Here is a 13,210-nt window from a genome sequence, read left to right as displayed (position 1 = left end):
CAGTGCAGCACCACACCAGGACTCCAATTATTGCACTGTTGTTGTTGTTAAGTGCCATTGAGTAATTTCCAACCCGTAGTGACCCTGTAGACCCTGTATAGAGTTTCCAAGGAGCAGCTGGTGAGCTTGAACCGCTGACCTTGCAATTCAAACAGCTTTGCAGTCTGGTGATTAACCCACAGATCCACACCAGGACTCCTTGAGGTTATTTATTTTTACCACTAAGTGTTAAATATGTTCTTCTCTGCCAAATTAACATCCACAAAGCAGTTTTAAACTGCTATTTTTATTAACTAAAAAGAAGTTGAACATTAATGTTTGGCACATATGTAGTTAAAATAGAAGGAGAATTCAGTGTTTTATATTGGTTGTGAAATATCTGTTTAGGGTGGGAGGTGAAGAACAAGCAAACTGTGCCCAGCTTAGAAGTTTTCTGAACAATCATGACTTAATACTTCTCATTTTACAGGTTGTATCCACGCCATGCAAGTGCCCTGAACAACCTTGGAACACTGACCAGAGACACCACAGAGGCAAAGCTGTACTATCAGAGGGCTCTCCAGCTGAATCCACAGCATAACCGGGCGCTATTCAATCTCGGAAATCTCCTAAAGTAAGTGGATCCCCTACCAGTGATGGGGGTGTAGAGGGGGTAGCCTGCAATTTCAAGTAATCCTTTCCTTTTCAATACTTGTTTAGTTGTGGTGTTTCAGTCTCTTTCTAGAGCTACAAAATTAGGGCTTTCAAGCATTGGGAAGATATAATATTCATTTAAGTTAATCGTATCCCTTGTAAATCCAAAGGAGTATTTCCTAGCGTTGTTATGACTCATAACAACCTTATTCACAGCTGAATGAAGAAATTCTGCCCAGTCCTGCACTATCCTCACAATTGTTAAGTTTGAACCCATTCTCCTGCCGTTGTGTCAGTCCATCTCCTTGGGGTCTTCCTCTTTTTTGCTGACCCTCTACTTTACCAAGCAGGATATCCTTTTCCAGGAATTGGTCCTTGTTGATACCATGTGAGACAAAGTCATTTCATCCTCACTTCCAAGAACCATTCTGGCTGCTCTTCTTCCAAGATAGATTTGTATATTTCTTTTGGTAGCCCATGATACTTTCAGTATTCTTTACCAACATCATAATTTAAATGCATCAATCCCTATATAAGTCAGTATGCATCAGAACCAACTCATTGACACTTAATACCAATAGATCTTCTATAGTCTTCCTTATTCATTGTCCAACTTTCACATGCATATGAGGTGATTGAAAATACCAGGGGTTGGGTCAAATGTACCTTAGCCCTCAAACTGACACCTCAAAGAGGTCTTTTGCAGCATATTTGCATAATACAAAATGTCTTTTGATTTCTTGACTGCTACTTCCATTAGTGTTGATTGTAGATCCAAGTAAAATGAAATCTTTGACAACTTCAAACTTTTCTCCATTTATCATGATGCTATCAGGAAAGCAAAATCAAATCCACTGTCATTACGTCAATTTCAACTCTATAGTTACTTTATAGGACAAAATGGAGCTATTCCATTGGGTTTCTGGACTGTACATCTTGATGGGAGCAGACAGCTTTGCCTTTTCTCCTGGGGAGCAGCTAGTGGGTTTGAACTGCTGGCCTTGTGACTAGCAGCCCAGGCTTAACACACTGTACCACCAAGGCTCCTTAGCATCATGATGCTCCCTTAAAAAATAAACAACAAAACCCCAGCAAATCAAAAACTGTGGGAAAAATTTGTTTTAGTTACTGTACACAACCAGTTACAGACCACTAAGGTGCTTTCTGAGCACATATCTCTATGTGTAGTTTTAAGGATTCACTTTTTAAGTCTTTGTTATATTTGTATATAGCCTACTTAGAACCCAAATAACTAATGGCTAGGAAAAAAATCATATCAGTGCATTTTTGTGTCCCTGGATGATGATTTCCAAAATCATGTAGATGAGTATTTTTTCCAATGAAGCCAGCATTAATGGCCTGGCTACCAAATGACAGTTCTTGTTAGGGATCATATCCTTCAGTAATGGTTATCGTATTATGCAGAATGTAGCTCTATTTGAAAATGATGGCAAAGATTCTTTTCAATTTCATCATGCCAAGACCTGAACTAGAAATGGATAATCTAACCTTCCTTTTACAATTCATATCTTATTTTTGCTGCTGCTAGATGCCCACAAATTGGTTCTGGCTGATGGCCATGCTGTGTCCAACAGAATGAACTCTGCCAGCTCCTTCACCATTCTCCTAATCACTGCTATCTTTGAACTCTTTGTTACAACCATGCAACCTTATGTCAGTCCATCTCACTGAGTGTTTTCCTGATTTTTACTGACACACTGGACTGGTTAGCCACAAGGTTGGCACTTCAAACCCACCAGCTACTCCTCAGAAACCCTGTACAGGGTCTCTATGAGTCAGAACTCACTTGATGGCACTTAAAAACATCTTTACCTAGCACAATATCCATATGCAGAGATTGGTTCCTCCTGGTAGCATGTCCAAAGTAAGCAAGATGAAGTCTCACCATTTTTGCTTCTAAAGAACAAATACTAAATTTTATTACTATTATCTTATTGCTTTGTTGTTAAGTGCCATTGAGTCTATTCCAACTCATAGCAACCCTGCATAGGGTTTCTGAGGAGCAACAGGTGGGTTTGGAACAACGACTTTGTGGTTCGCAATCCAGTGCTAATTGTACAGTGCTACACTAGGAGTCCATCTGATGGCTACTATTGCTTTATACTAGTACACACATTCAAATGGGAAGACAATAGCTTTTGTAGCATGACAAAGACTTCTTTTAACAGTAAGAGATGTTGTTGGAAAACCAACATAGGATTATTTCATTTTTTCCAGTAAAATGAGCTCTAATGAATATCCAGATCAACAAAAGTGCCTTATACTACTGACAGAGCCTCCTGAGTGTCTTTTTGTTTTGGTTCATTTGTTTGTTTTGTTTTAATGAAACCTTCCCAATGAGTTTGTGACATATTTTGGGAAGAACCTGAGGTTCTGACAGGTTAAGTGCCTGTACAAAGTCATCCTTGCTTATTTCTACTCTTTTGTAGACTTGTAAACTTGCTCTACATCAATGTAGTCTTAAAGTCCAATAGATTAATGATAATGACTATCATTTAAGTAATACTCCCCAGTTTACAGCATGTATTTTATGTTCACTATTCAATTTTATTTTTGAAAAACAACTGACTGTATTAAATACATTACCCTCATTCTCATTTTACAGACAACCCAAGGTTTGGCGATAGCCTGTGAGTTTGGCTTGGGCTGTGACACATCCCAGATAACCTTCCTGCCCTTTGGTTCACTTTCCATTACACATGCTGCCTAAATAACTCTCCAACATAAAAAGTATTTGATATGTAACTTTTTAATGTATTTGCCTTTGAGGGAAAGCACTTTCATAACTGTGTCTTTCTTAAGGAAATATAAAATTGGTTTATATTCCCCTGAGCTTGCATCTCAGAGTGACAGAGAGAGTTGACCCAGAAAATAGCAGGGCTAATCCCATTTTAGATAACTCTGAGCTGAGCTTTATTTCCACTTTCTTTGATATAGTTTGGTTACTAAGTAGCAATAGGTCAAAAACAACAAGAGGGTAAGGGTATTTTAAATTTTATTTTGACTTGATCCATTTCACTATTCATTTGAAGTCTGTTGCTGTCATTATTAAATACCGTCAAGTTCCAACCATAACCACCCTGTATTGGGTAACCAAGGAGCAGCTGGTCGGTTTGAACTGTTGACCCTTGTGGTTGGCAGTCCAGTGCTTATCCTACAGCGCTGTATCATGACCCATTTGAAGTTTATACCTATTTCTCAATAGGTAGCTAGTATTTTTTTTTTAATTATTTCCTTTAAAATACTTTCGATTTTATGAACTAGATTTAAATCCTCATTTTAAGAGCCAAAGTAATCTCAGAAATAAGTTTAGATTTGATCATCCCTGAGAGGAAGATACTGTCATAATTCCTTTCCTATAAATGAAGAAACTATGATTTGGCAGAGATGAGTAATGTGCCAATAACCCTTACGAGAAAATAGAAGACATAGGAATTGAATTTACATCTGTCTGACTCAGTGTAGCTGTCCTTAACCACTGAGAATAACTGTCTTCGTGTGGTCACTCAAAACTGGGTTGCTACCTGGAGCAACACTGACCAATAGAAATACAATGAGAGACACATATGTAATTTTACATATTCTTATAGTCATATTTTGTAAAGTAATAGGTTAAGAGGATTTTAACAATACTTGTATTATTTTATTTAATCCCAATGTATCCCAAGGAGTTCTGGTGTGGCACTGTAGGTTAAGCAGTGAACCACAAGGTTGATTTGAACCACAAGGTCAGTGGTTCAGACTCACAGCTGCTCCTCTGAAACCTTAGACAGAACCAACTCAATGGCACTTAACAACAGCAACATATCCCAAAGATTATCATTTTAATGTACAATTAACATTAAAATTCATTTATAATCTTTTTGTAGTAAATCTCTGAGATTTTAGACTTCGAGCACTTCTGGTATTATACTAGCCATATTTTATTTTGGGGGTGGTTGTAGGAGTAGGGGTTAGGACTATGGCTAGGTGTACGCTAGGCCTAGAACTTTGTTTAGTGTTAGTGCTTGTTTAGGATTAAAGTTAGTGGTGGATCCTAGTATGGCACTGTGAGTTAATGCACTCGACTGCACAGTCGTTTGAACCACAAAGGCTCAAGCTCACCACGTGCTCCTCAGAAACCCTGTAAAGGGTCGCTATGAGTCGGAATCAGCTTGACAGCATGAAACAACAATAAGGTTTGTGATAGAGGTGTAAGAGTTGGGTAAGACTAGGAAGAAAACTTCTGGTTTTAGGGTTGCCATTAGGTTTATTTTTATGTATTCATTTAATTGTTTCTTGAAATCTACTTGATTTCTTCATTTGGAAATTATGTAACTACATTATTTCCTCTTTTATTTTATGGGCTTTTTTGTTGTTGTTCCAACTGGTATCTCTGGTACTTTATTTGCAGGCTCGAAGGTTTGTTTAACTTAGAATACTCAATATCTGGATTGAGTTTTGGGTGATATTGTCATGTATGTCAGCCTCAGGTTTTTGTCTGCTGTTGTAGGTTCTCTGTCCAAGAGCTCCCTTTAGTATTTAATAGTGTCCAATAGGCACATGTGACTCATGGCCTTTTTTGGACAGGAAGGACCTTTAATAATGACCTTGATTTTTTACAGAAATGTGAATCTTTGGCCAGAATGTCTAAAGGGGGACGGATTTGAGTCTGTAAGAGCACCTCAGAAATTGTAAAGACTGGGGACGAATTTCATTTGAATTCTTCAAATCCCACGATTGTTAAAAAAAACTTTAGCCCTTTTAATAGCTGCAGACTATGCAGTATCTTCCAAACACATGTTTGTCCTCATTGTTGGCCATTTCACTGGATTCGGAAGCAAATTGATTAGATTTTGTACAGCACATTTACTGTGGGAGACATTGATAAGCAACAGCTTTCCATGCTGGTGTTCTTCATTTATATTAATTACTGTTGACTTTGTTTGGAACTTAAAATCCAAAAAATTGAAGAAAAAAACAAAGAAGACTAGATTAGCATAAATGTTTATGCAGAAGTCTCTGAAGACTAAAGAAAATATATTGTGTTGTTGTTGTATGCTGTCAGGTTGTTAAGACTCATTGACCCTGTCTGTATAGGGTTGCCAAGAGTGGCTAGTGGATTTGAACTCTCGACCAGCCAGTGCTTATCCTACAGTGCAACATCAGGGCTCTGGAGACTATAACAGGATATTTAAATTTAAGGCATAAGAAAATATATCTGTGAAAGCTTGGATAAAATCGTTGTTGATGTTTGTTGCTGAAACAACATGAGAAGAACTTCTTAACAAACCATGTGATACCTTCCTCTTTGCCACAACTACAATCTAGACAACAGCAACTCAAAGAGTTAAATGGAAAGTTTAGGATGTAATGAGGTTATATTAATGATGAGGAAATAATTTAGAAAAAGATACTGAAGGGACTCATTTCAAAAAATATATAGGAAACTACAATGCCTCTACAAGAAAAAGACAAATAACCCAATTTAAAAATGGGCACAGAACATGGACACTTCACCAAGGAGGAGATCCAGGCAGCCAACAAACATTTGAAGAAATGTTCATGATCACTAGACATTAGAGAGATGCAAATCAAAACAACAATGAGATAACATCTCATACCAGCAATAACAGCAAAGATCAAAAAAGTAGAGGATAATAAATGCTGGCGAGGATGTGGAGAGACTGGGATGCTCCCACATTGCTGGTGGGATTGCAAAATGGTTCTAACCTCTCTGGAAAGCAATATGGCACTTTCTCAGAAGGTTGGAAATAGAAATACCTTATGATCCAGCAATTCCTCTGCTTGGTATTTACCCACAAGAAATACGAGCCATTAACACAAGTAGATATATGCACACCAATGTTCATAGCAGCACTATTTACAATAGCAAAAAGATGGAGACAGCCTAAATGTACATTAACTGAAGGGTGGATAAACAAACTTGTGTACATAAACACAATGAAATACTGTGCCACCTTGAAGAACAACAGGGAAGCTGCAAGCCACCGCATAACGTGGATGAACCTTGAGGACATTATGTTGAGTGAAATTAGTCAATCACAAAACAAGAAATACTTCATAGGAACACTACTGTAAAAGACAAAGTAAAAGAACCCATTCTAAAGGGTGGGGAGATTCTTTGCTGGTTACCGGGATGTGAGGTGGAGTGTGGGGAGGGAGGGGAAGATGGAGCACAGGGTAGGGAATAGACACAGGGTACTTTGGGTGCTAGGGAGGGGGGCAATACACAAGAAGGGGGAGGGGAATGGAAGAACAAAGCAGATGGGAAAACAATCAGGCAAGTCTGCATGAGCTAAGTGGGAGCGAGGTAGATAATGATGTATGTACAACCTTGGAACAATAGGGCTCTGGGATACAGGTATTGAGACATGGTTGAAATGGGGGAAAGGGGACAAATAATGTTAAGGTGCTTAGCTGTCTTTTGAATCTTCATTTCCCTGGCATATCATTATAAAATAGACACTTGAGGGGGAGAAAAAGGAATAGCCAGAAATATCACCATAAAAGCTTATAAATCCGTCTTCTGCCTGTAACTGATTGGAATACCTAAAATGGGACTACAACGTGCCCAGTGAAGGAGGCTTCCTGCGGAGCCTCTGCATTACATAAGACTATAGGTGGACTCCTGAACCGCATCCAGAATCTTCTGAGGTGGGAAATTTCCATTTGAAGGGACAAGAAGACCAGCCTGGAGCAGCTAAAAGAAGAGAAGATACTTCTTGAAAGAAAGACCCACAGGAAAAATACAAAACAATATAGGCAGTCTGACTGATTACTACAAGAACAAACAATTTGCTTGCCCAGGAGACATTAAGGCAAGTAGTCAGGTACCCTCAGGGCATACCCCCTTCCAAGACTAAGACTCAGTGGGAATACATGTTCTGATTGGTGACCACATTTGTCACCGATAAGGGGAAGTGAGGGAAAACCAGCAATGATGCTGCAAGCTAAGCCCTACAATGTTCAACAGACTCCTGTGAACCCGGGTAGAGACCTTGTTGGCCAGCAGTGTAGCAAGACCTGGGATCTCTTGGGCCCAGAGTCAGTGACATAGCCACAGAGGACTGGAGTGGAGAGTGAAGTGTCCAGGTGATAAGAAGAGAGGGCATATGCATAAGAATACCCACACTGGCAGATAATACATACCCGCTTGACCTGGCTTCAATGACTGGATGATCAGAGCTCAACTAGAAAAAGGAAAAAAAGAGTAATCTGATACAATTTGATGAACTTGACCTACACCTATGGATGAGTAGCTCAAAAGAGGGAACAAATCTTTACAGCGAGGATCATTCCCACCGCCTCCACCCCCTCCACAGAGTAGCCAGGGCTGGACAACTTGGACATTGGCTTCCCAAAATGGAAAATGGGGGGTTACAAAGGCAAGAAGTGACTGACTTACAAGCTTTCAAGAGGGAGACTAGATCCAGAGGGCGTGGAAGAAGGTAGAATCTCCACTGAGTAGTATCCAATCTGCCTAGGCGAGGCTGATGAAAAGAGATGCCAATAGGTCTCTTGTGATACATTAGTGAATAATTGTTATCAGGACTGATTGTGAGGGTTGGAAATGTAAAGGTGGATATTTTGTAGCAAAAGGAGGGGAGTGATTGACTTTGTAGTCTAGGAGTGGTGGTCCCTGGGACCACCAAGGGAGAAGAGCAAAGAGTGTGACCCTACCCAGAGAAGCAGTGATGCCAGAGATGGAGGCAGAGACTATGACGTGGAGAGATGGAGCGGCTGATGTAGCGGGTGGGGGTGGGGAGGGGGACAGGCTTGCAGGGTATACTGTTTGGTTGGTTGATGATGCATGGAAGGGATTGTAACCATGACAATGAAATTATATACGATAGGATGAATGTAAAGCTAATGTTCTCCCATGTAAACTATCACTGAGTTCACAATAAAACATTAAAAAAAAATCTGGCCCCATGAATAGAGTTTTCCTATTTTAATTTTCTGTGAATTGAGTGAAGGTTTACAGACAAGATCAACAAATCATACACTTTGTGCCATCTCACTGATTGCAGACCCTTCCATTCAATAACAGTTATCCTACATCCTCCTTTTGGTTCCTGTGTCCATTCCATCCACCTCCCCATCCCTTCTCAACTTTGTCCTTAGGTAAATTTTGCCCTTTTGATCTCGAATGATTGACCATTCCAGGATCAGCATACCTCAGCAATGTTGTTGTCCTCCTGTATACTTATTTACTGCTTGGCTGAAAATTGGGCCACATGGGTGAATTCCATTCCAAACTAGAAGAGTGGTCAATGGCCATGGTCTCTGGTTCCTCCAGTCTTGAAAGAAAGATGGTTTAAGCCCCATACTGGTGGTGCTGTGGGATAATGCGCTGGGCTGCAAGGTCAGTTTGAGCCTCAAGGTCAGCAGTTCAAGTTCACCGGCTGCTCCTCAGAAACCCTATACAGTCGTTATGAGTTGGAACCAACTAGATGGCACTTAACAACACTACTACATTTTGATATTAACATTGGATTAACAAGTACTTCGTTTCCTTTGTGAAGTGAAATCTTATTCCCCCACTTCCTCACCCCCATCATGACGTCTTAATATCCATGTTACCTTACTTATCTTCAGTCTTAAGGTCAATACATTTCTCTACTGTGCTCTTTGCTCAACTCATACATGTCTCTCATCAGGTCTCCTTCTGCCACCTCTTTGAAGCCCAGTCTACTATCTCATATCATACCTTGTTCATCCTCATCACTGCCATGTCACAATCTTATTGAATTCTCCCATCATCCTCAGGGTATTGAGACTCAGGGCAATGACATTCTGTATCCTATGTTGCATTCTTTAGTCAATTCAACAATATCTCAACCACCTGCTCCTTCTGCCTACTTCACTCCAGGACCCTCATTTCTGCTTTACCAAGGGCATACCTCAGGCACTTACCACCAACATCATGCCATTTTAGCTGACCTTTTAGCTATTCAGATTTTCACCCTCAGATACCTGAATTCCTTCTTACTTCTGCCCCCTCTGAAGACCTTGATGCTAGCATACCTTCCATGATCTTAAAAATGACTATTCTTCCCCACTCATGCTTTCATTTCATCTGGCCCCACTCTTTACCGTTGTTAAAATCTCTGTTCACTCTAATTATGTATGTTCATAATTTACAAAATCATCTCTAATTTATCTCAGCAATTTCAGGAATGTATGTGGCATCAAGTTAGGCCCTTTCGTACCTAAACTGTCTCTTACTTGCCTGATCAGACCCCAGCCAAAAGTATCTCCATTGCCTGACTTTTCCTACACCAGAGTTTCTTATCATTTATTGTTGCTTCCAAAGGATACTTTTTAATACATTTTTTTAAATGATTGCCATCACACAAATTAAATATTAAAGGGTAAGATTTACTAGGTAGGGTTGAGCTATGGAGAAAAAAAAAATTACTGGAATAAAAACAATTATTTTTCCCTTTTGAGAATGTATACCCTAGACATTTATCCAGTCCCTCACATCCTAAAGAAGAAAAACATGTCTGAGCTGACTGGGACCCTTAAAAACTCAGAAGAGAATATCTTGGAAAAGGGGGTCAGAGCTTGGAGCTCTCATAGATTCACCCCTTGTGATCTTAGTATATCCCCTCCGTATTTTCTCTTTCCCTAGCTTGTGTACGTGCATCCTTTGTTCCTCTCCACAGTACTCCATATGCACACTGTGAAGATGATGCCAGCCTGACTTTTACTAAGAGGACTGACACTGCTCAGAGTGAAAGATTGCAGCTTCCCTCTTTCCTACCTCAAAGTCTCCTGGATTTTCACAAGCTCCTCGTCTTTTATTTTTTCATGGAATGAAAAATTGTCTCATGTCTTTCATAAGATTAGTGCTTTCCACATGTAGGTGTTTGGGACTTTGTTTGTTTGTTTGCTAATTGAGGCAAAATTAATATGTATTAAAATATACAACCCTTAAATGTTTGGTATAATGAGTTTTAAAGATTTCATGTACATCCTCAAACCTAGATAATTAATATTACCCCAAAAGATCCCATATGCCTTTTACAGTAAATCCTTTCCTCAATGAGGCAACACCTATTCTGATTTTTTCTCCACATACTACTTGGTTACCCTGTTCTATAACTTTATATAAATGACATCTTTAAATAATAGGTACTGATTTTGACATCCAAGTGTTTTTTTTGCTCAGCATAGTCATTTGAGGTTTATCCATGTTGATACATGCATTGCATGTTTCTTTTTTATTTGTTGTTGTTGTTAAGTGCCATCAAGTTGGTTCCGACCCATAGCACCCAACCCTGTATGGGGTTTCCGAGGAGCGGCTGGCGAGCTTGAACCACTGACCTTGTGGTTCAAACCGACCTTGCAATCTAGCACATTAACGCACATCACCATATCAGGATTCTTTTTTATTGCTAAATAGTATTTCATTGTATCATTTTGTTTATAATTTCATTTTCCTGCCCCTGAATACTTGGCTTATTTCCAGTTTCCGACTATTATAAATAAGGCTTTTGCGACTATTCATGTCCGGGTTCTTGTGTTTATTTCAGTTTGGTAAATAACTTAGCTGTATCTCTAATGTTTTAAGAAACTGCCTAACAGTTCTATAAAGTAATTGTACTATTTTTTTCACTCCTATCAGCGATGAGTGAGAAATTCCTTTGTTCCACATTCTTGCTAGCATTTAGAATTGTCAGATGTTTTAGTGTTTGCTATTTCTAACCAGTAGTGTCAAATCCTCACACGTTCTTGATCCTATTTCAACTCCTCCACCGCTTCTATTATCTTGATTTTTCTGTTTAGGTCTTCAGATTTTTCTCCTTTAGGGAACCTTTCTCAACTCAGCTACTCCCTCAACTGGTTCCTCCCACTCCTTTCTTTAATCAAATTGACAAGTGTGTCTTGTCCTCCCCACCCATTCTCTTAGCCCTCTGTATAACTGCTCTTTTGAATGTCTGCTCTGGATTCCTAAAATTTTCTCTGCTCTCACTCCCCTTGATTTTGCTGAAATTAGGAGAATAACACTTTTGACCACCTCTTACATTTTCCAATGTTCATTCTTAATATTGCTTATAATAGAGTACATTCTTTTGTTCTTTTATATCCAGCATTTACTCTTCTTCCTCTCTCCCTGTAAATTGAGGGGCATTGGAGAAATTCATTGACTATCCATTGCATTCACACATACAATTTAAACTTTTATCAATCAGGTAGCATAATCCTGTTCTGCCACTTTCTTCCTTATTTTCCATGACTCTCCCATACTGGGTAAACCTTTCAATGTGTGAGCAAACAAACCTGCCTAAGTATATTTGAGAGAATGTTGCAAGTATTTTAAAGTGCGAACACTTCTGGTACGTTTAAAACATGATTTCATGTGCATTTTTTATCATCATACATTTAGTGTTTGTACAATACTGAATTATTTAGTAAATGCTGAGATTGTTGACTTACTTCCCTAAGATGCAGGAGTTATTTGTATACAAAAAAAAAAAAAAAAAGTGCTAATTGTTCATTATTTTTGTGAGTATCTATCTCCCCACCATAGCTCTACTCATTCATACTGTGATTTCCAGTGAATTGAGTATCCATCAGTTGTTTTAAATCTATGGCCTGGTTTGCAGGGAACATACTGTCTTCTCCAGTCTTTCTTTTGTTGTCATGCCTGCAGTAAACACTGCTGAGACCTGAAGACAGAACTATATAAGAAGCACTGTGGGTGAAAGCAAACTTTACGGAACCCCCGGTTATGTTTACATTCTCTAGGAGGCAGTGGAATGTCATCATATTCTTTCATTGCATAAATATTTCTAACAGAAGTTAGTTAAACAAACCAGACTGTTTTCTCAAGTACAAGAATTTCCAGTGGTCACCACTGTCCCAAATCATTGTCCTACCCCTTAACTCTCATGATCTTTCCAGTGTCATTTGTAGTCGGGACTTGTGAAGCTTCTCTGCTGCGTAATGACTTGGACAACTCATGAGAGGAGATACAGCTTGAGGAAGGAATGATTCAATTAAATACAGTACCCAGCTATGTTTTCTTCTTCTGGACTTTACTGGGCACCCACTTTCCCATTGACAATGCATGCGGCCCTCAGGAGGGGATCTATGTAACTGTATAAAATGGAAGACATGGGCTCATGTTTGGTGATGAGTACTGGGTGTATGATTTTGCGGTTGGCTTTTTTACTAGAATACAGGCCTTTTAAAGACATTTCCAGGCTCCTGTGTGCTTTGAAAATTACCTTTCATGTAGTGATTCCGTATTCATGAGGATTCCACATTTTGGGTCCCCACTGTGGCTCTGTAGGAGCAGCACTGGACTATGAACCACAAGATTGGCAGTTCAAATCCACCAGCTCCTCCTCAGAGACTCTATACACAGTCGTTATGGGTCAGAACTGACTTGGCTGCACTTAACAACAACAAATCATATGTACCTGTCAAGGGATCTAGGAAATGCTGCAAAGTCCAGAAGTACATATTTATTCCTAGAGTCCAGAGTGACAAATGTGTCTCACATAATCCTATACCAGAGTCCAGAGGGACATATGTGTCA

The 13,210-nt window shown here is 39.3% G+C and overlaps 1 protein-coding gene across 1 annotated transcript in view; it reads left to right on the top strand.

The window, feature by feature from the left end:
- Nucleotides 1-13,210, top strand: part of TMTC1 (transmembrane and tetratricopeptide repeat containing 1) — a 373,612-nt gene that overhangs the window by 309,684 nt on the left and 50,718 nt on the right. Inside the window, exon 10 of the mRNA XM_006866973.1 lies at nt 470-613. Within this exon, the coding sequence (XP_006867035.1) occupies nt 470-613 (144 nt within the window). The remainder of the gene's footprint in view (nt 1-469; nt 614-13,210) is intronic.

Source organism: Chrysochloris asiatica, unplaced genomic scaffold (assembly GCF_000296735.1).
Source record: "Chrysochloris asiatica unplaced genomic scaffold, ChrAsi1.0 scaffold00098, whole genome shotgun sequence".
Classification (NCBI taxonomy): domain Eukaryota; kingdom Metazoa; phylum Chordata; class Mammalia; order Afrosoricida; family Chrysochloridae; genus Chrysochloris; species Chrysochloris asiatica.
Note: the sequence above shows the minus strand (reverse complement) of the source record. Positions and strands in the feature narration are given on the sequence as shown.